This window comes from Falco rusticolus, chromosome 10, assembly GCF_015220075.1.
Source record: "Falco rusticolus isolate bFalRus1 chromosome 10, bFalRus1.pri, whole genome shotgun sequence".
Classification (NCBI taxonomy): Eukaryota; Metazoa; Chordata; class Aves; order Falconiformes; family Falconidae; genus Falco; species Falco rusticolus.
This window is the reverse complement of record NC_051196.1, coordinates 19,873,512-19,895,353: the sequence shown is the minus strand read 5'-3', so window position 1 is coordinate 19,895,353 and position 21,842 is coordinate 19,873,512. Positions and strand designations below refer to the sequence as shown.

Below are 21,842 nucleotides of genomic sequence, written 5' to 3'. Positions count from 1 at the left end.
TCGGTAGTGTTTTCCGACACAGTTTTCAAAACAGGTGGGAGATCCCTCCAAATGCTAACGGAAGCAGCTCCCATGCACAGGGGGTTTTGGTCAGTGTTGGCTCACAGCCTGCCAGCAGCTCTGCTGGCCAAAACATCCACCCGAATACCCAGCATAAGAATTGCACCCTGAAAATGCAAAACTGAAATACCTTGTGAATTTCAACTGTCATTACTAGCTTTAAAAGGGGCATATTCCTAATTGGCATCAGGCAGTTGTGGCCTATCCTGCAGAGCCAGACCACCACTTGTGGGTGTCAGGAGGTGTGAATACTTCTAAGATTAATACCTTCCTTTTGCTGGTCATATTGGAAAAATACTAGGCACTTGAAGAAAACGTACCACATTGTTCTTGGTGAAAATGAAGCATCACTCAGATTTAGGAAAGTTTGTCATAAGCATTTTATTTTATATCAACTTGGATAGAGAATGATTTCTCTTTTTCAACAGATAAAGGCAAGGAAGTGTTTGTTTTCCTGTTTGTTTCTGGTAGAGAAAAAAACCCCATAAAATTCAAGATTTACCAGATACGCAAATTTTAAAAAGTTAGGTGTTTGTGGGTAATGCCTTGAGCGGAAAAAAAGCTATGAAGATGACGCACAAAGCACCCGAGTCACAGCAGGGACGAGGACACTTTTCTCAAAGGGGAAATCTCACACTGAAAATCTTTGGCAGTACTAGAATTTCTTCTGATAAAACAAATGGAAATTGTTACTGAAATAGATTTGGGCTGCATTCTGCAGCCTCCTCCATGATAAGTAAAAGACTATCAACTCAGAAGTCTCAATGAGATTTTTTATAATATCTAAACTACTTCGGTGACATCTGTGGACCTGGACTTCACATAAAGCAGTTTCTGATTCAATAGAAAATGAAAGGTTTTCTTTTTTTTTATTAACAATACACTCCACTTGATATCTAGCTTTTCAATAGTTGCAGGTTTGGGTTTTGGATTTTATATTTTTTTTACATGAGTTGTCTTTCTCTGCTGTTAAATATCTGGGGAGATTCACCTCATTATTTCTTTCCTATGTGACCTTGACAAGAAAACAAAATCCATTCATCTTTTAAGAAATGACAGAACAGGTTTACTCGTTAAGTTTTGCAGTACAGCTGTGAATATGGCACCAAACACTGGAAGGTCAAAGGGCTTGTACTCCCATCAAGATTGATCTCACATCCGCTCACTAGTATCAGATTTGCTGGTTCTGTGAAAGCACAGATACTTGCACAGCTGAAATACTAAGAAATAATCTCAGCTCTAGGAGAGGTGGGAGGAAAAAAGTGATATTTACAGTTCCAAGGACATTTCAACTTCCTCTTTCCCTAGCAGTACAGTTTTGTTTTCTGCAAGGTTTCAGCTGTTGTAACCAGAACTTTGTGCACTAGATCGCTTGATCCAAACGTCAGGCATGTCTGGTTGGCTGTTTGGTAACACAACCGGACCTTCGCTGCCTAATCCAAATCGATTTTTCCATGAAGAGCTGTTCTGCTGCGATGCTGCTGGAGTGATATCAAAGACAGTCTCCCTCAGGTCCAGCCGCAGGGTATCTCTCTTCCTGTTCAAGTAACCTCTCTCTGTTTGACTGTACGAATCAGACAGCTCTAAGACATCAGGACAAGAACTGGCAGATTCAGCAAGCTTTAGGCCTTGCTCAAAATCGCTAATCGACGTCTCACTGGAGATGTTGAGCATGTCAAAAGAGCTGCCAAGAGAACAAAGGCATCTGTGAATTTTGTAGGTGTCAGCAGCAGGAAGATGGCTGTTGTCTGAGGTATAATCTGACTGCTGCTGGGCAGTGTCACTAGAGCACTGTGATTTATTGAGCTGCCCTTCTTCTTTCATGCCAGCCAGCTGGATATGGTCCAGCCCAGACCCATCCCAAGCTTGCAGACCATACTTCCGACATCGACAGTCTTGGCAGAGTCTCTCCCGGTGATTTTCTCCTTCTGAATTGCTGTGCTTGTAAGGAGAGGAAGTTTGCAAAGCAGGACACTGGCACAGGCCAACCTGCTGGTCTCTAAGGGTCTCCTGCAGATTCTGCGTCTCTCTTTCAAGGGAGGGATGCATTCCTATTCTGGGGCACCTGTTGTCTTCAGCTTGTATGTCTTCAGAGAGCACTGATGGCCGGTTGGACAACTTGCTTGTGGAAGTGCTGTTGTCAAAACTGTCACTGAGTTTTCTGGACAAGGGCTGGAGCTCGTATTGCTCGTTTGCAGTGTTGGACTCCTGGACCTTCCGCAACCGGTTTTGCTTCTCACTCCCCCCACAGGAAAAGCTTCCGTTCAGCCCGGAGTCATCAGAATAGTCTTTCATGGTGTGGGCACAAGGCCAAAGGATCTGCCCACAGTTCTTCTCTGGGCCGAAGAAGCAGCACAGGGACTGGAAGAAGAAGCTGGCAAACCCACAGCTGATACACTTGATCATCATGATGAATATCCCCAGCTTCCTATATGCCAGGACCGTGGCAGGCAACATAATGACCCCTGCAGAGAAGAGAGCAGAAGCTGCCATGGCCGTGGCACAGCTCATCTGCTTCAGGGAGAAGGCCACTCGGCTCAGGCGGTCAGAATGGGGGCAAAGATGATAGGAGATGCAGTAGTTGACAGTAAAGTCAACGGAGAGACCTACTGCAGCTGAAATGAAGAGAGACTCCACTGCATTGAGCTGCCACTCCAAGAGGACCAAAAGGCCGATGGTTACCAGGACAGTGCCCGCAATGGCAGTAACAGAGAAAATGCTAAGGAGAACATTCCAGGTAGTGAGCAGCAGCACCACAAAGGAAATGGCTATGGAGAGCCCCATGACCACCATTGTTTCTGTGCTGAGACTGTGCTGGAGGTTGTACAGCTCTAGTTTACTGGTAAACCATCCATTCTGAAGCCCCACAGGGGCAGTTTTCATTTCCTCTGCTACCCAGAGGCTGATTTCCTCATAGAATTGTTTGGCTTTGCTGTAGTTGAAGCTATAGTGATAAACAGTTTGAAACTGCAGCACTAAGGCAGCGAGATTTCCCTCCCCGTCAAACCTGAGGCCCAGATCGTACATTTCTGCCCCTTCCCTGCCCTGTTCCAGGAGCATCATTTTGATGCAGTGTAGGAAGACTTCGCTTCCGTAAGGGAAAGAAAACTGGTTACAGCAAAGGTTGAAGCTGTGGTCTCGCTGGGAGCACTGGCGACTGTCCATCCACCTGAGGAACTCCTCCATGAAGCACACTGTAGATTTCTGCTCTGTGTCAGGGTAATAGAAAGTTTTGTTCTTCACTTTTTGGCAGAATTCAAGGAGCCACTTCTGGGCATCAGGGTTTTGGATTGTGAAGGTGACATCTGTCACTAGGGTGCCATTGCTTTTTGGATCTAAATGGTCCCCGTTATCCAGGGGCAGAATGCCCCAGACTATTGTGACAGGCATACGCTGCCCTTCTCCATGCTCCAGCCTCTCAAACATGAACTGGTGGCAGTACTCAGAATCGTACCTTTCGAAGGGGTGGCTCAGTCTGAACACCTGGACAGACGACGTCTCGAGAGTCGGGAGTTTGAGTTTGGGGTTGGAACAGGAGATGTAGGCACCTCCTATTGCTAAGGCAGCAAACCAGCAGATCCAGATGTACCGAAACTTGATGACCCCACAAGGTAGAAGCTTTTCAAACAGCAGCTTGGAGGTTTCAGACAGTGTGTTCTGGAGACTCCTGAGAATGTAATGGAGGGAGAGAGCGACTCTCTTATGACCAGTATTGTTCCAGTAGTCTTCTGGCTTGTAAGTGCAGGTCGTTGCTATGTAGCGCTCATACAGCACAGCTGAAGAAGGAAGCCAAGTCATCATGAACAGCAGATTCACCAGCACGGAGGTGCCCATGTAAATAGCAAAGCAGCGGATGGCTATGATATTGCTAATGTAGCTGGCGTAGAAGGCAGCGCCCATTGTGAAGCAAGATGCCACCGTGAGATATGCAAAATGGTGCATGGTTTGACTCACCCACTGAGAAAGCCCAGCGGAAGGGTTCTGGTTCTTGCTGAGGTTCCAGAGGTCAAAGAAGACAAAGGTGTGGTTGGCACAAATGCTGCTGAGAATGATGACTGCTGTCAGGTTTACAAAAGGGAAATAGGTGAATCTGAAGGCCACCTTGTACAAGAAATAGGAGATCATTAAAGAACTGACAACAGCGAGCAGGATCATTAAGGTAATAAAGACTGAGCGTAAATAAAAAGAAATGCTTAGAAAAATAGCTAATATTGCCAGGACTGGATATTTAGTATCCAGTAAAAGATAGTGCTGGAATAGTTTCTGTTTAAGGCCCAGGTCCATTCCAGTGATAGATGTGTAGTTATCAAACAGATCCCAGGATTCAAGATTGTCTAAGTAGATCCCCATCATAGATGCACCTTTCCTTGTAGGCAAAAATAGCAGGCTGTATTTGAGAGATGGCACTTGGTACTCAATTGTCTGGGGACTAAGAAAGTCTCTGTCAACCAAGAAGTGAAGAAGCTGGTAAATGGCATTGAAGCGGGTACATTTTTCTGGGACTTGGGCACACTGAGAGTGTTTCTGTCTCACAGTCTCAGGACCTATGCAAGATGGAGTGAGGATACCTTTGTGGTAGTCTGGAGCACAGGCACGAAGGAGAGCCAGGGTATGGGAAATATCTCCTTGGGTTATCTCCAAACACGAAGACCTATTGTACAGGACAGCAATGTAGTTCCCCAGAGACCAGCTTGGGCAGCATTCATTGGTTTCAGTACGTTGGCAGAGGTCTCTAAAATGAACATGTGAGCGTATCTGAAAAACAGATGAGACACCATCATGTCAGACACTGTGCATGCTTCACGTTGCAGCCCCATAATGTTCCTCATTCCTTGCCATAATGCTCCCCTCCAGGTGTACCAGCAATGGCTTGCCGTCCTCCCCATGACAAATGACAAATACTAAAGCTATTAAAACTTGCTAGCCTTTTGCAAAAATTAAACCCTGTCCATTATTTATATTTTATAACCTCTGACTTGAAAAGTTGGATCTTATGGGAATCAGCTAATCCAATTAAGCTTCTCACTTGCAAAACTTGCTGTCACAGTCTCCAAGATGATAGCTCCATTTCAGTAATTAGATTCTGCTGCCCAAAATTCTCAGCAGCTTCTGATGGACACCTTTGGCTTTGGGACCAAGTTCTTCTTCAGTGTCTCTTTGTTTGTGTTTAATGGCAGCTGCTACTTTGCAGCTGGACTTTAGTGACAGGTGGAATCATCCATCTATTGCTAAGTAGATAAAATGCTTTGGAGTCCCCTAGGCTGAAACCTGTTCTGTAGCTTATGTGATTTTTGCCTGGCTTCCTTTCAGCTAGAGATTAAAGATTACAGCAGTCAGAAAAGAGACAGCATGTATATATGTTCTTCCTGACATTACTAACCTTGTCTTGTTCAATTTGACACATGGACTGAATAGCTTGCAAGTTCCATAAGCTCCCAGCAGTTGTGGACATAAAAACCAGCTGGGAATAGCTCTTTTCTGAAACAAAGAAGAAAAAAAAAAGGGGGCGGGAGGGGAAGTGTGTTAGGTAATACAGATGAATCAGCCAACCTATTTGGAGTAGACTTTCTGTTCCGGGGGGGGGGGGGGAGGGGAAGTATATATATACATTACTGTCTATATGACTGATATGGAGGACTCCCTGAAGGGGAGCAGGTCACAAAGACAGTAGGTTGTAAGTAGGTTGTATTGAGTGGTAGCATCTGCCTTGTGTGGTCTGACCTCTGCTCCTTGCCCATCTGTCAGCAGCAGGAGAGGCATTTTCAAAATAGGCTCTCCATGCTGTCAGCATGCTTTTGGGGGCTGCTGGCATCTGGTTCTGCACCCCAGGACAAGTGAGGAGGAGCTTGAGCTCAGCCAAAAACTCCCAAGGACCTGTGGGTTTGGTGTTTGACTAGTTTCAGAGGTGGAGTAGAGGCAGGTAAGAGAGTAAAAATATCTGTATGCTGTTCCTCTTTTTTTCTTACTAATGCCCATTTTGGGACAAAATTGGGGTATCTTGGAGTTTTCTGCTTTTCTCTCCAGTTTTTTTCAGAAAGAAGGAACAGAGAGGGAATAGGAACAGAGGAGTGGGGCACATGCCATGTTTTCAGAAGATTCTTTTGATATGGATAAATGGTGAAAACATTAGTCCTTTTACTGGTGCTTTTAAAGTATATTTCTAAAGGGCAAAAAAGAAGTATGGCAAAAAATTAAGAAGGAGAAACATCTCCAGAATTTCAGAACATGCCTTTTCTAGCCACTCAGTTATGAAGTGCTGGAAGATCACGATCTGAAAGGTGGCATAGCTTTCACAGGTGGCATTTGATGTGCTGCTTTCTTAGAGCACTTTCAGAGTCTTTCCCTGTGTCCTAAAACACTCTGGCAATTCTCTATGCTGTTGACTTATGAATGTGTAATACTAACTGCCCCATCAGGATTTCACTCACCTGGGGGACCACAAAAGAAACCATCCGCTCTGTAGATTTGCTCCACCATTCTCCGTGTCCTGGCTTCTTGTTCTCCCTGAGCAGCCTTCTGTCCTCTGTTGATGCCAATATCATCATAGCTGGCAAGAGATCAGGTTATTGGTGTAACTAGAGATCATCTGACTATGGTTATGTTTGCTGACAAGGCTCTGGTGCCATGCATGACACTGCTGCAGCAGTAAGAGTCATCATGGTCTGGAAAGAGCATTGCTTGGGTGGGAGCTTTTCTATACCAGGTTGACTGTGCCCCTTCGTGGGGATCTTTGTAAGACTAAGTGAGAAGTTGCATCCCCCTGTGCAGACAATGCTGAGTCACCTCTGCTGTCTCTTAAAGGTAAACAGCGAAGTAAATGCATGAACAGTTTAGAGCCTAAATTCCTGGTTTCCAGAATAGGGAGCCCAAGTCTATTGCAGGCAAACAGATTTTAAACTCTCCAGTGCATCAGTTGCCTTTAAGTGTAGCATATATGTTGTAATTCACATAGATATCTTGGAACATTGAATCTGTAACTTTACAGGCAACATCTTCCTCAACCCCTCCCAACCACATTCAAATACCTTTTCTTCTTGGCATAGGGAGAAAGGGAAAAGGTCTTCTTGTAGCCTGTATGGCTCTCTACATTCCTCCACACAACGAGCTTTCTGCCGATGTCAGTATCTCGTGGCTCAAAACCCTGCAGCCAAGCAAAAGGGCTTTGTCATCAGCCTGCATTTTAGTTTAGCTTAGCTTTCCTTAATTCTCCTCCTAGACACAGAAACTATATGGTAATATTACTGCATCTTGTAGAAAAACATATTGAATTTCCCCTGGAAATGCTGCAACCCAGAGTTGACACAAAAACCCAACTTCTCCCTTTCCCTTCTTTGCAGGAATGGCTACAATTCTCTCTCTCTGATCTCATAAGACTCTTATCCTCTTCAAGTGAAAGAGTCACTTACAGAAATGTGAGTAATTTTCCTCTTCCTGGACAGACTCTATTCTATGCTTATTTTCTCAGGATTCTTCCATTAACGACAGACAGGAAGTCTAATGACTTTAGGAAATGTGGGATGCTGCATGGAAAACAGGAGCCTGTGCATCAGAGCTCAGCACGGGGCAGTCTTTCCATTTCAAAAGCCTTACACACAGGCTGTAGGAGCAAAAGCCAGATCCCCCATCCGATTTCCACCCAACCCAGCTAGTCCCTTCAGGCAACCCCAGCCTTCCAGCAGTGGAAGGGGAGCAGGAGGAGCAATCCCAGTTTGTGTTGGCAGTGTCTCCACACCAGAGTGAGGGCACTAGAGTGAGTCCACAGCATTGCTGAGAGATGGGCTGGTGCCTGCCACTGGCACACACTGTGCTCCTTCTGTGGTGTCAGACACACAGCAAAGACTGCACATCGCTGACACATTACGTTTATCCTGAAGGAGTCTAACTTTGGTTGCATGCTGTGAAGATGTGGGTTAAGGACAGCAGATTGCTGATAAACATGGTCATTTTTTATAGTGGCTTTAACATCCTCCTTGACTTACTGTTCTGCCTTGCTGCCTCAATCTGCAGAGAAGGAGGGAAGTAAAGGCTCATTTTATGTGGCAGAAAGAATATATCACTGGTTGGCCTGTGGATTTTCCTTATGTTCACATTGATGTATCATCTGTAGGGACTTACCATTAAAGGTTCTGAAAAGTCAGGCAAATTCCCAACAAGCAAGCCAGCTACTGTGCAAACCACAGCCATCACTGAACACAGCACCAGGACGGCGATGGGCCACTCCGCAATCAGTTGAGAATAACTGGAATCAACAGGAGAAGAAAAAAATGCAGCTGTTAAGGTGCTTCTGCTATCAGCACAAAACCTGCTGTTGAATCAACGTAGTGTGAGTAAAAGGAAGTAAAAGAATCAGGGCTTTCTGGTTTGAGCATTTATTTATTGAAAAGCTTAGAGGCTCTACTACAGCTATTAATGAACATATTATACCTCCAACTGGATGTTTGCAGGCGATTCTAATTAACTTGGGTAATTACATTTTGCCTCCCTGCATTTTCCTGCTTTTTCAATCAGAAATAATAAAAGCCAGACTCCTGCATCCTAGGGCAAAAATAAGCTTTAAATATTTAACTTAAAAGATTGCATTTGAAAAGAGCTTCTTCCTTCCCCCGCCCCCCCCCCCCCCCCCCCCCCCCCGCCCTGTTCTGCAATGTAAACCAGTAGCTGCCTAATAGTTTGGCTTGCAGATTTTCAACCTGTGGACCCTGAGAAGTCTTTGGGCTATTCTGAAGAGTCCCCTAAAATAACTAACTCAAGCAAGTCCATTGTCACTGGTCTAAATTCACTCACTATATAGGGGCCTGCTTTACTGTTGGGAGATGTACGGACATCTGCACAGCTAAAAAGGATGGAAACCACTAAGCTGATGTGTAACCAGTGTCAGGATTGCTGGCAGCGTTCACAGAGCACACAAGTGGCTTCTGCATCTGCAGGATGAGTGAATCTCATCCTGATCTCAGTCTCAAAACCAAACGCTGAACCTACAGTAAAAGCATCTGCAAATGCAGCAGACCAGTTATCCCTCAGGGTCTGGAGGACAAGTACAAGCCCATGGGCCAGGGCTATGCCTGGAACACCTATCAGTGCAATAAGGTGGCACACACATTTTAGTGACATTTCTATACAAACAAAACTCTTCCAGAGAAGCAGCTTACTTTGGCCAAAAGGATTTTTGCTAGTTACTTTTGTTCTTAAGAGCTGGTCTAAAATTTTTCATCTGCGTTCTGGATTTCTTTTGGGATGATCTATTACTGTCCCACAATTTTTTACCAGTGCATGTTTCACTGTGTCAAGGTTTATGTCTTTCTCAAAAATATCTGTTGAGATGTAAGATTTCAGGATGGGTTCCTGCTCTGGTTTGGCAGGTTCTAGGTAGTTCTTCTGTACTCAGATGTATTTCTGAAATATAAGAATTTTTGTTCAAAAATAGTTGACAAATATTTGAGCTTCATGGGAAAGTGAAATATTTATGGACCTTAGAGCAGCTATGCCAGTGCATATCAGCCTCGAGGTAGAATGTTCCTGCTTGCCTGCTCCTTTGCTCCTCTTGCCTAAAATGTCACTGGGTCGAATAGCAAAGCTATTCCTCATAAATCATCATGAGCCCTTCAAATGGCTTTTCACATGACTTTTGGTCAGGCCTAGTATTTTTTTCAATTTAAGACCACCTTATCAAGTTTGTTTTCATAGATGAAGTCTTTTCTATGAAAATGAACAAAAATTACCCTTTGTGCATTAGACTGTCTAATTTCTGGAGGCTGTTTTGGGTTATTCCATGTCCAATTACCAGGAGGGGAAAAAAAGAAAAAAAAGAATCAGCTGCAGTACCTGATGATGGAAGATACTTAACCAAACCCTCCAGAAAAAATAGTTTACGAAAATCAGCTTTTAAACAGAAGTTGAAATCGACCAAATTATTTTAGTTTTATGAAATATATTAAAAATCCTTTGTCTTTTGAAAAGGTGAGTTTATTTCATGGATGAGCTATCCTCCTGATTGCTCATCTAGGGGGCCAAGCTGGATTAATCATAAATATATATATCTACACACACATGTATATCTATATATATACACATACACACACATACAGGAATATTTAAGTATATTTTACAAAGCTATTGTATGGACTAGAGCCAGGCACCTGCCCCAAGAACAGCTATCAAGACAGCGTCGCTATTCATTAATGCAAGTTAAATTGATCTCGCAAGCAAATTGAGATTTTTCCAAGCGGATGGGAAGCCCTGAGCGGGGAGTGCTGACCTTGTCTCTGAAGCTGGGCCTGCTGAGGATGTCACCAGCGGTAACACTCTGCATTTCCTAATAGCAGGGTAGGAGAGCAATGATAATAGGGTAGAAGGACAGAAAGCGTTTGATATTAAACATACCTTTTTGGCATCCTGAAAGCTTTGTCATGTCTGCAGACAGAAAAAAAAAAAAAAAGATGCTTTCATTTATGATTTTCCTATGAAGCACAGTGCAGGGCTGTTAGTGAGCAAATTAACCCTTTCCAGGGCTGTAAAACACCAAGACTACATGAATTAGTTTAATGAATAACAGCCTTTGCCTCTCCTCTGTTGGCACTTTAACCAAAGAGGATGGGAAGGCATGATGTCACTCCTCATTTTTGTCCCTTTATGAAAACCCCGTAGAAAGTAATGGACATTAGCAATGCAATCCCATAGAAATCACACTGCAACTTTTATCTATGAAAATATCTGTTTTAAGTGCTTTCCTACTGAATTTTTAATTTTTTTTCTTGGCAAATGCATACCTCTCTATTAAATTTCATGAGTTGGACTCGCAGAGCCTGTATAGCTTTTATTTCATGCTTAGCTTAGCAAGGATTTTCCAAAAAGGTGGCTCTCGTTTGTTTCCTGGGCCCTTCCAAAGGCAGCATTTGTCCAGTCTAGAGGAGCAGAAGGCCAGTGGAGCTGCTCAAAAACACTACCAGGGTTTCCTTGACACAGGAGCATTTGTCATTCCTACTTGTAGGGCTCTGAGGAATGAAATAAGCTTTTCCCAGGGGAACCAGGGTTACATTTGTTAATGAATCCCTGAGGGCAAGCTTTCCACTGACATCTTAACAGAAAAGCTGCACCTCAGTGGGTTACCATGTCTGAAGGACCTTTCATTCTGCTTTCCGTTTCCACTGAAGTGTCCCCTTGAAATATGCCCCAGCCTTGGGCTGTGATGCAGCTTCTAGCAAACTGCTCCCAGCTGTGGCTTCTTCCTCTCTCCACAGCCATGCCAAGCTCAGCGAGTGCTCCCTCCTCCCTTCGCACTCCTACACTCTTGGCTTAAACTGGGAGAAGGTCCTACTGCCCTCCAATATCTGTGTGGGGCAGATGGCTCCGCTCCATCCCAGGCAGCCAGCTGGTGATCTTGTTGCAGGTTATCCTTACCAGCAGGTTGTTATGAATGGAAGAAATAAAAAAAGGAAGGGAGGTAGAGTTCCCCATGGAAGTCACTGTCAGTGGCACGTGTTTTCCTCAGCATGCTAATGCTCTGCAGATTTGAGAGAGGAGCAAAGAAAAATCTTCACCAGATTATTAAAGAGAGGTCTTTTTCTGGCAGCACACTGCCCATCCTGTGCTAATTCTCACACAATAGCTTCTCAAGCAGATTTGCTTGGATTAAAACTCCCATTCTAGCATTATTATGTTATCACTTTTCTGTCTGCTAGTGCAGCAGATTCTGCCAGGGATTTGCAATCCAGCTGCATTTCCTACTTAAATAACCTGTTACAGAGAACATAGTTGACAATTTTGTTGATAGCATACAAGCTAAAAAGGATCCAGGCTCCCCTCCTCTGACTGCAATTGTGTCACAGCACTCTCCAAACTAGCCAGCTGCAACAAGGTCTTTTTACCATCTCATACCAACATACTCTTTGTGCCAGTCCCTCTGCTGCCTTCTCCTTGCCCCTCCTCACCCAGGGCACCCACACACTGACTTATCTCTGCTTCTTCTTCCTCCTCTCTTTTCATCGGCTGCCCAACGTCTTAACTTAACCAGCCACACCTGCACCTTATCTACATCAGCCAACCTGCTGCCCAGAAGCCAGACCACAGTTGTATATTATCAATGCTAATTAACCCAGCTTCATTCTTCTACACTGCAAACACAAGCGAATTAAATCATCTGTTAATGGCTAGAAAATGAGACCATAAAGGGGTTTTATGCTTGACCCTGCACTGCTGTACAAAGGCAAGGAAGGAATCCTGTGCTATCTTCTATTGGACTTTGGTAGCTACTGCTGTTGTAGCAAAGGGATCATGGTCCTTAATACCAACAGTGGACTCCTAAAGGCATATACAGAGAGGAAGGTTGATGCTGGCTGGAAGGAGAAGAGATTGTAGCTCAGGCTGTTTGGGAAGCCCATCCTGTACGCATCCTTACAGTGCTGCCCAAGAAACATCCACCACACAAGCAAGTCACTGGGGTGCTCTGCACACCCATGGAGTTTGCTCAGTTCTGTCATGGACAACACAGAATTGACACCCTTGTTGCTGCCCAGCCTGGAAAACCAAATAATCATCCCCATTTTTCTAGTTCTCACTGTACAGCTGTAGCCAATGCTCACCCTCAGCTGCCTCTCTCCCTTTCAGCACAGGCAGCAGCTTTGGTGGGGGTAGAAAAATAAATTAACTCTGCTCTTATCACTGAGAAACTCTGCCAAGATAAAGGATTAGCCAGCTGGATGTCTTGTAGTGCAAAAGGATAAAATGCAAAGATCACAGAAGATGGGCATAATCACAGCTGTGTGATCTGGAAGCCACTGAGTTGCCTTGGCTTTACTCAATGAGTCACCTTGAGAAGCGGATCTTGCTCCCTGGTGTGGCAATGGCAGCTCTCTGAGAGCAGACTGGATCCCTCCGTGCATTTTGGGGCAGCTGCTGCCCAAACCTGAAGAGCAAACCCATGTTTTGTGTGTCCCCACTCCCTCCCACTTCCCGCCACAAAGTTCAGGAGATACTTTTTGAAAGCCCCTGAGCCGCTCTCCATGTGCCTCTTACCTGACTGTTACAACGTGATGCTGCACCGGCCGTCGCTGCCTGGGGGACCACTGTTTCCAGGGGCTTTCCGAGGCCTCATGGTGGGAAGCTGGCATGGGATCACTGCTGGAAAGGTGGGAACACAACACAGGCCTCTGGCCATGCCCAGGGAGCTGGGGCAGGCTGTAACTGCCTTGAGGCTCGTGCTGGTTGCAGGGGTAATACAGATGCTGCTGCTGTGAGTCCTGGGAGCTCGATGGTACCTGGCCATTGGACTGGGTGGAGACTGGCCCGAGCGTGTGGCTGGAGGAGGGCAAGTGGTCTCCCCCCAGCCTGGGGGAGGCAGGAATGGGGCAGTGATGGACCGGGCAGATTCGTTCCCAGGAAGTGCCACTGTAGCTGGGCTCGGTGTTCCCGATCTCTGGCATAGCGAGACAGGTCTGGCAAGGTCCTGCATTTTGTTTTTCTCTGAGAGAGAAAAGAAAGGTATGGTAAAACAGCAGAGCAGCAGAAAGGCTACGCAGGCGGATTGCATCCTGCAGACTAGAGACTCTGAAAGGCCTCCCGCATAACACACAATGTAAAACCTCAGCCACTACTTGCTGTACCAAGAGTCAGTCTCAGGGTTTATGTTTTTTATAAAGACATCTGTAACTCGCTTGGGGATTCCAGCTGATGGATAATCCATCATGTCTTTGTCCATGTTGCTCCAAAATTTTGAAAAATTGGGTGATATCCCCTCAAACAATTCTCCAAGATATTTCACTGTGGAGGGGGAAGAACACACTGGCTGGTGATAATGGCAAGGCCCTAACTCAGGACCCCAGAGTGATTACAGAGATCTGGGGAAAACAAAGGAGGCTGCATATGAAGAAGACACTCAATTATCTGTGCTTCTTGGGAAGATGAATTTGTTGGATTGTTCTGCAGAAGGACTGGCACTGCTCCACATTGGGGCAGTAGGAGAGTGAAGATCCCTGGCACTAAAAAAACTGAGCAGTGAACCTGATGGCTGTGATGGTGTAAAAGGGGCTTCAGCCTCCAACCTAGCACATGCCTTAATGGCTCTCATGTCCTGCAGACTCTCCACTAGGTCTTCAGAAACATTTTAGACATACATCTCCCAAGGATGACAGCAACAGATATTATTATGTAGGAAGGGGACGTCTCAAGATCTTTTGAACCTTGGCTTTCCTCTGACTGCTCAGTTTACTGAGACAAAACATTTGCAGACTTCAGTTCCCAAGTAATGAGGTCTCTGCAGAATATGCTTTCTTCTCTGCAAGGAATTTAAAAATCCTTTCACTCCTGTGGTTCTTGATTTATGGAGCCTGAGAGATATTGCTAGCTTGGATAAAGTTTGAGTAATACTTTGAGGGAATTATGAGTCTGTGTGACACTAAAAGCTCCTTCACACACAATAAACTGAGGTCCCACTGATCCAAAAAATGCCTTAGGAATTACTGTCTCAAAAGATGCAGCTGGCCAAGGTGTCAGGGGGTTTCAGCAGCACCCAGAAATCTGGAGCTCAAAAAGAAAAAACGCTATGGAAACACCAGTAGTCTCTGGCCCTTGTTCAGAGCATGTGCCATGGTGTCTACAGCTGGCTGACTTATGTGTATTGCCATAGTGTCTGGCATCAAGGATTAAGTATGATGAATGATTCAGGCCAGCTAGAATCACCAAGTGTCTCGAGTCATCAACGAATTATGAGTGCTGGAGCAAGCCTACAGTGAGATGAACTTTAGCCTGAGGCACCTGATGCGATGTAGAAAAGAAATGAAAGCAAAATGTTTGAGAAGGGAATATTTTTGGAAAATTTGCAGAGTCCTAATTTCTTTTTCAGACAGCCACAGAAAAAGACATAATTTTAGCAATTACAAGTCTTTGGAATTGCACACAAAGTTAAATGGCATGATAATATAAATGACAAAAAGGATCTGAAGAATACTATTAGCCCAGGATTGCTTGAAAATTCATATTTTGTTCAAAAGAAGGACATATTGGCTTTGGCAGCTTGTGGTATGTACTTTCCAACATCAGTTGAGTTTATACACACTGAGAAACTATATGTCATGATTGTACAAAATGGGCTTATTTCATTAAAATCATTACAACAGACTATTGTTTGTGGTAGTAGTTATACAGGTGCTGGTGTGGAGGCTCATGGCACAGACTCAGCTCTACTTGCAGTGTACCAGTCCAGGGACTAGTAACAAAGCAATCTCAACTGATTAGATACCATCAAATGCTAATTTTAGTTTTTAAGCCAGAAGACAGCTGCAGCATAGTTACAGATATGAATGACATATTCAGGGGTCCTCATTACAATGACACTGACTTCAGAAGCAATAACTGACATTAAAATGCAGATTTTCTGCAGCTCAGGCCATGCAGTGGGAGTGAATTACATGGGGGATTTTATTCAGGGTTATCAAATTTCTTTGCTGAATATTTTTTTTGGGAAAAGCCAAGGAAAGAGTGAAGAAATGGCAAAATGATATTAAAATAGTATGTAAATGCCAGTGTCTGTGTAAGTAAGCATCTCTGCATCCTTGGAAGAGGCTGTGCACCCAAAAAGAGCAATGCCAGATGGAATCTGCAAGACCATTAAAGTTTCCTATGACAAGACATATGTAAAGTAGCTGGAAATAAGTCAAGGTCTGCACTGAAGCAGGTGCCAGAAAACCAGCAGACAGATGTGTGCACACCTCTTTGAGGTAGGCTTGAGAAGTCTCCCCAGCGGTTCCAGTGCTTGGTTGCCTCTGCTCTGCAACCCGAAGTATTACTAAGACTTGAGCTAGTTCAGCGTAGCAAGAGGGAGTGTTGTTGCCAAAGCAGGAGCTCCCAGACAGGTTGTGACAATGATATCCCATTCACCCACAGAATTTGTCAAGAGAAATAATATCAAACATGTTGCATGAAGTCCTTGCTGTCCTGTCACAGATGGATTAGTGGCAGGATTACCCAGCCTTTCAAGTGTGTGATTTGTATTGTAGCTCTATATAAAGGTAGTTTACAACAGGAGGCTACAAATTTGTCATTGGTGTAAACGAATGCAATACATGAGATTATAAATCAAACGCCAGCAAAGCTGTTCCTGAGATGTAATCTAAAGTCTTGTCTGGAGTTGTTACAGCCTTATCAGAGCCATCCCTGCACTGGGAGGGGTGCCAGTTCAGCTCTACTGGCGCAGCACAGGGCAGGTACATTGCAGACAGACAAAAAGATTAGAGTCTGTGGTAGTCAACATAAAAAATTATATCTTTAATTAGTCATTGCCCATCTATACTAATTATAGAACCAACCTGACTGGGAGATGCTAACCACCACATCCCCTTACAGCTCTGGTGAGCTGCAAAGGCAGAGTTTGTTGGGGAGAGCTGACCTGGAGAGTACCTCCAGCTGCTCAAGCTTGCAGTGTAATTCAGCCCACTCTTCCCAGGTGCCCAGTAACTGAAGTGCAGGTGCATCTTTTGGGGGGTTTGCAGTTTTGTACCAGTAGTCCTGGATCAGGGCATTTTCATCAGAGAGCTGGGGTTGTGGTAGTGCTGTGCTTTGGCAAGGTCTAGACCTTTTCTCACTCCCTTTTTGATGCCTGTAAGTTACTGTTTTCCCTATACCTTGAGCCTGCTGTTTTTCCTAATTTTTGTACAGTTTAAATAGGTGAGTTTCCTACAATGCATAATAATTCACAGAGACACTGCTGCACTGGCAACTTATGCTTTCGGTATTCCCACACCTGTACAATATTGGTGGTGGGGTTTTTTTGTTTGTTGTGGTGGTTTTTTGTTTGTTTGTTTGTTTTTCAAAACAAAATCAAAGTTCTTTTTCCTTTAAACTGCTTGATCTGTGTAGGAAATTTGGACCAGAGGCTTTTCATAACTAAATTAGTCTCATGGCTGTACTGCCACATCTGCCTTATCTGATGGTGAATATGTAATACCGGACAGAACAAAAAGGCTTTCACAAGATACACTTGGAAGGTGGTCAGGGAGATGCAGGAAGCACGCAATGAAAAACTCCTCCTCCAAAAACCCCTCAGCTACAAAACCTGGTGGGAAAGGCAGATGACAAACTCTTGGATATCACAGATTGCCTCCAGTTTTTATGCACATATGTTAATATATTTGATTCTAATACTTCACATGAAAGCTCATTCTTCTTGTTTACCATCTTTGCTGCAAAATACTGTTGGGTTCCGTTCTTCCCCCATGTGTTGTCTCTTAACTCAATCCCCTGCCTGCTCCGTGACTTCATATTTTAGAATAACTTTAGCTAGTTCAAATCATTTACTCGTGACTCTTCTTCATTATCTCCGTTTTGGACTAAACAATTACAGTCCTGTCAATCACCCTCCGGATACGAGATACCTTATGCTCATCTCTCTCCAACTCCATGATGATGTGACCTTGGTTATCCAAAATCTCCAGGGAAACCTGGAGCTCGCAAATAATGATCAGTTTGTATAATCACTGCTGGCAGTTCTGCAGAATTTGAGTCTTCACTTGCTACACGCCCAATTAGCCATAGTGCTGGTGGGCTTAATATTTGATATGCTGAGGTTTGCACCAGAGATGTAGGCTGGTTCTTCTTTCCTGCAGCCATATTGCTATTACTTTTCTGGGCCTGCAGGACCCTGAACTATGCTAGAAAAATGGTTGTGGGGGAGTTGTGTTTACTGTCAGGCAGGAGCAGAGGTTGGGCAGAGCACTGCAACGGACTCTGCTTGCCACACTGGCACTAACAAAGACTGCTATCAGGGGAAGAGAAACTTTTTTTTTTTAGCATTCATTCCCTGTCTGTGCCATGTCAGATATTTGACATCTTTGGGATTAAGTGGGCAGAAATGGTGTCTCAGCCACAGAAAAACCTACAGTGGCAGTCTGGCAGCCTCCATTTTCTCCTTCAAGCTCAGCTGGATGCAACCAAAAACGGCTGGGAAAAGAGAGAACAAGGAGCAGGGCAAGGGAAAGACTGGAGTTAACTGCTCCTTTTACCCACGGCAATGAGTTGTGTTTCTCACACTATTTGCTTCCCTATCTTTTCCCTTGAGGTGTCCAGACAGTATATGGAACTGCCCATGTCACTTTGAGTGCAGCAGTGCTTTTCCGAGATGAGTACCAGGGCATAGGCAGCCTGCCTCATGTGTGGGGAACCAGCAAAAGGACAAAAGCTTCTTCCCACAAGAAAACTGGCAAGATAAAGTCAAGATTTCTAATGAGACAGCTTTCTGCCATTCCACCTCTGCTGGCATGCAGAGCAGTGGTAGGCATTGCAGAGTCTGTGGCAGGAGCCAAGGACCAAATGCTGTGAGTCCCCTCCACCCTGGCATGGGCTACCTCCCTGCCCCAAGGGATCAGCAGCCTGCTATGAAGCTCAGAGACTGCCCTGCAGAAGGTGTCAGAGGGTTTGCTGGAGCCATGCCACGTTGGCTGCCTGCCCCCAGCTCCTTCCCCCTCGGCATGGCTTTGCCCTGCCAGCACACCGAGCTGAGCTCGGGCAGACGAGGCTTTGCAGGGCAGGGAAATGACAGCGTATGGCCACCTTCTCTTTCCTCAGCCACTCCATTTCTTTGGCATGTCTCTGGTCTTACTTCCCTCTGAGCCACGCAGCAGGAGAGCGCATGCGTCTCTGAGTGAGAAATGGGCCAAAAATACTCGGCATTTTGAAAGAATGGCTTCTCTATTGGTCTGTCTAGCTCCACCTTCATCACCAAGACCATTCCTATAAGCACTTCTCTTTTTTAATAGAAAGATTATCTCACCCTTTGCATGCGAAGGAGAGGATCAGGAAAGCAGCACTTTGCATATGAAAGGTGGGAAACACCTACCAAGTGAATGGAGCTGTCTGATGCCTGAGTCAAACTGCAACTTCTGTTGACAGAGAAGTCTCAAGGGGGAATAAAAACAAGCGAGAGAAAGGGCAAGAATCTGTATCTTGACTACAACCAGAGCCATTTTTCCCCAGGACCCTTTGCTCAATTAGGCATTAAGCACCAAGATTTCATTCATTGAAAAGAAGCTAGTTTTATTTTCTTTCCCTTTTTTTCTTACTCTAGCAAGGTTTTGCTTGCATATCAGCTGTCCAAGTTATCCCAAATAAAATAAAAAAATCCCACCTACATAAATTCCTTCTGAATTAAAACTGCGTGCTATAGGTCAGCTTCTATCTAGATTAATGGCTTTTTCTTTGAGAGCTATAAATGATTTTTTAAGAATGAGTTTTCATAATGGAATTTAAATAGAGGTTTTCTCTTTGAACATACCACTAGCAAAACAGCAGTGGAGCTCTTGAGAAAAAAGAGCTTCTTTGCTTGTGTTTTTAAGGAGATAAGAGTACCCTTTTCCAGAGATTAGGGAAGGGTTCACTGTGTTTCGCTGTCACTTTGTTATCTAGCTGCCCGGTCTAGCTGACAGGAAGAGACAGGCATCTCCTAAGCAATTCATCTCCTCCTTAGGCTAGGTCAAATTCTCGTACATTGAAAAATTTCTGTGTAGTTGCTATTTGTTTGGGTTTTTTCGGTCTAACAGCAGGATAGTGTGTCTCCTTGAGAAGAGCTACAATCTTTTTGTTAATGAGACTCCTGAGTACGTTAAATCATCATGAAAAATTAATGAGACTGCAAAACTGTGCTTCCCACGTAGTCTGCCAAGAAATTTTTACTTTTATAATCCTTTCCATTGACTTGTCTGAGCAGCCTTACCTTTACCCCAGGCGGCTCCTGCTGCTGCGGGTACAGGTCTGTGTGATGGGATGCAACTAGACACAAAGGGCTTAAGATCCCCACCCAGCCTTCAGTGCCAGAATAGGTCTGGATGCAGTTTGCTCAATCTACACTGTAAAATGTGCTGGTTAAAACCATGTTTGCTAAGCCCTTGTTTGAGGGAAAAAAAAAAAAAAGGAAAAAAAAAAGAAATAAAATAAAAAGAAATTAAATTAAAAAGGAAAGGAAAAGAAAACACCTTTTGTTGTCCCAGTCCGAAAAAGGCCAGAAGGAGGGTAGTGTTTTCAAACATCTGTATTTTTCTCATGATGGATTGAGTGTTGACGATAGAGCCTCAACTAGGACCAGAGGATGGGGACTACAGAGCTAACCCTTTAACGGCTATACGAAGAGCCTTGCACAAAGGAGCATTTAGGAATCTGTAAGCTCTAGGAGTGCGAGCGCTATCCTCCTGTACTTTATTGCCATAAATTTCAGTTCCTGAGTGAGCAGCATGGGTGAAATTCAAAATACAACTGTTTCAGATGCCTTAACTCATCTCTATAATGTAACTCTTACAGGCTGCAGCACTCATTTCAAAAGACCTGTTTGAATGAGCAACAATTACTCAAGCAAGCAAAGCTAACAGGGCTTCAGTGCCAGCCTCGTCAAATGCCCAAGATATAAACCAGTGCTGGATTGTGTGACAGTCACTCAGCAAGCACCGAGACCCAAAAGCACACCGGCCTCTGGCTGAGATCTTCAGAGCTACCTAAAGAGAAGTGGCTGCCCCGCTGGCTCCTGCAGGCAGGTGGGGATATCTCAGCACGACTATCCTGTACCAGGCAGAAGTGAATGAAACTCTCTGGCTTTCAGAAGGAATTTGTGTGCTGTTGACCTCGGGGTGTGCTCTGGTCAAACAGAATCTGAAGAGCTCAGAAGATCGGTTGCCTCCGGTCTAACACATGGCAGTGTGCTTGCAAATTCGGGGGTGGCTCCTTGCCTGCGATTATGGGCTTGTTGACGTTTCCAGAAAATGACAGTGATTGTGGCTGCCAGCCTGGTTTAAGACAGCAGGTAAGGGAGTATATGGCACAGGGGGGAGAGGATGAGGGCTGCAGGGTTTTATAGAAGAGATCTTTGGAGTGAAAACGGTGCTTGCCCATAGCCTAGTGCAATGAGTACTCTGTCTGAAACATGCTGAGCTTCACCAACAATAGCTCCTCACCCGCTGCTGCAGCAGGGAGAGCTCACCATGTTGCAGGATAAAACCTGCGAGGCAGGCCGAGCCAGGCAGCGGGACCCGGGCAGGGATGGCTCCGCGGGGTATGCCTGGCCCCGGCCAGGCAGCACCCACCGCTCAACGCCGCAGCCGAGGGCCGGGCGGTTCGGCCCGCAGCCAGGGGCTTTGCCGGCGCTCTAGGGGGTGGGAGGGCGGCACGCACCGCGGTGGGGCTGGGGGCCGTGCCCAGCTCCGCAGCCCCGGCCCCAGGAGACCCCCCAGGGGCACCGGCAACCTCCGCACCCGCAGAGCCGGGGGAGGCGGCACGGCGGGACCTCCCGCCCGCCGGGGCACCGGCTCCGCAGCGCCGGCTCGGCCCCACCGCCCCGGGCACAGCCCCGTCCCCCCATCCGCCCCGCCGCCCCGGGCACGACGGCCCCGCCGCCGGCCCCGCCGCCCCGTGCCCCGCGCTCCTACCTGGGCTCGGCGGGGCCGCGGCCACGGCGCGTCCCCTCGGGCCGCTGCTCCCGGCGCGGCGGGCCCGGCGCGGCCTCCATGGCCGGCGGCGGGCGCTGTCCGCAGCCCGCGGTGCTGAACGCTCCCGGCGCGGCGGCGGCAGCGCCCCGGCGCGGCTCTGCGCGGCGCTTGCGCGACCGCGGGGGCGGGGCGGGCCCGGCGCGGCCGGCCCATAGCCGCGGGGCCGCCTGCCCGGGGAGCGCGGCGGGGGGCGGGGGGCAGCGAGGCCGTGTCGCCCGGCTCCTCCCGTCGCCCCCGCCGCCGGCCCGGCTCCCCGGGGACCCGGAGCGCCCCGCTGGAGCCGGGGCTGCTGCGAGCCGGGAGATGGGCCCAACTGCCTCGCCTGGC

General features: G+C 46.1%; 1 protein-coding gene across 1 annotated transcript; it reads right to left on the bottom strand.

Moving 5' to 3' along the window:
- Positions 1–493: 493 nt before the first annotated feature.
- DISP2 (dispatched RND transporter family member 2) lies at positions 494–21,569 on the bottom strand. The gene is made up of 8 exons (XM_037403200.1): positions 21,456–21,569; positions 13,072–13,518; positions 10,441–10,470; positions 8,176–8,299; positions 7,086–7,201; positions 6,489–6,607; positions 5,441–5,538; positions 494–4,815 (listed from the first exon to the last, which is right to left on the bottom strand). The coding sequence occupies exons 1-8, from the start codon at positions 21,533–21,535 to the stop codon at positions 1,396–1,398; spliced, it is 4,434 nt and encodes a 1,477-aa protein (XP_037259097.1). The 5' UTR covers positions 21,536–21,569; the 3' UTR covers positions 494–1,395.
- Positions 21,570–21,842: the final 273 nt, after the last annotated feature.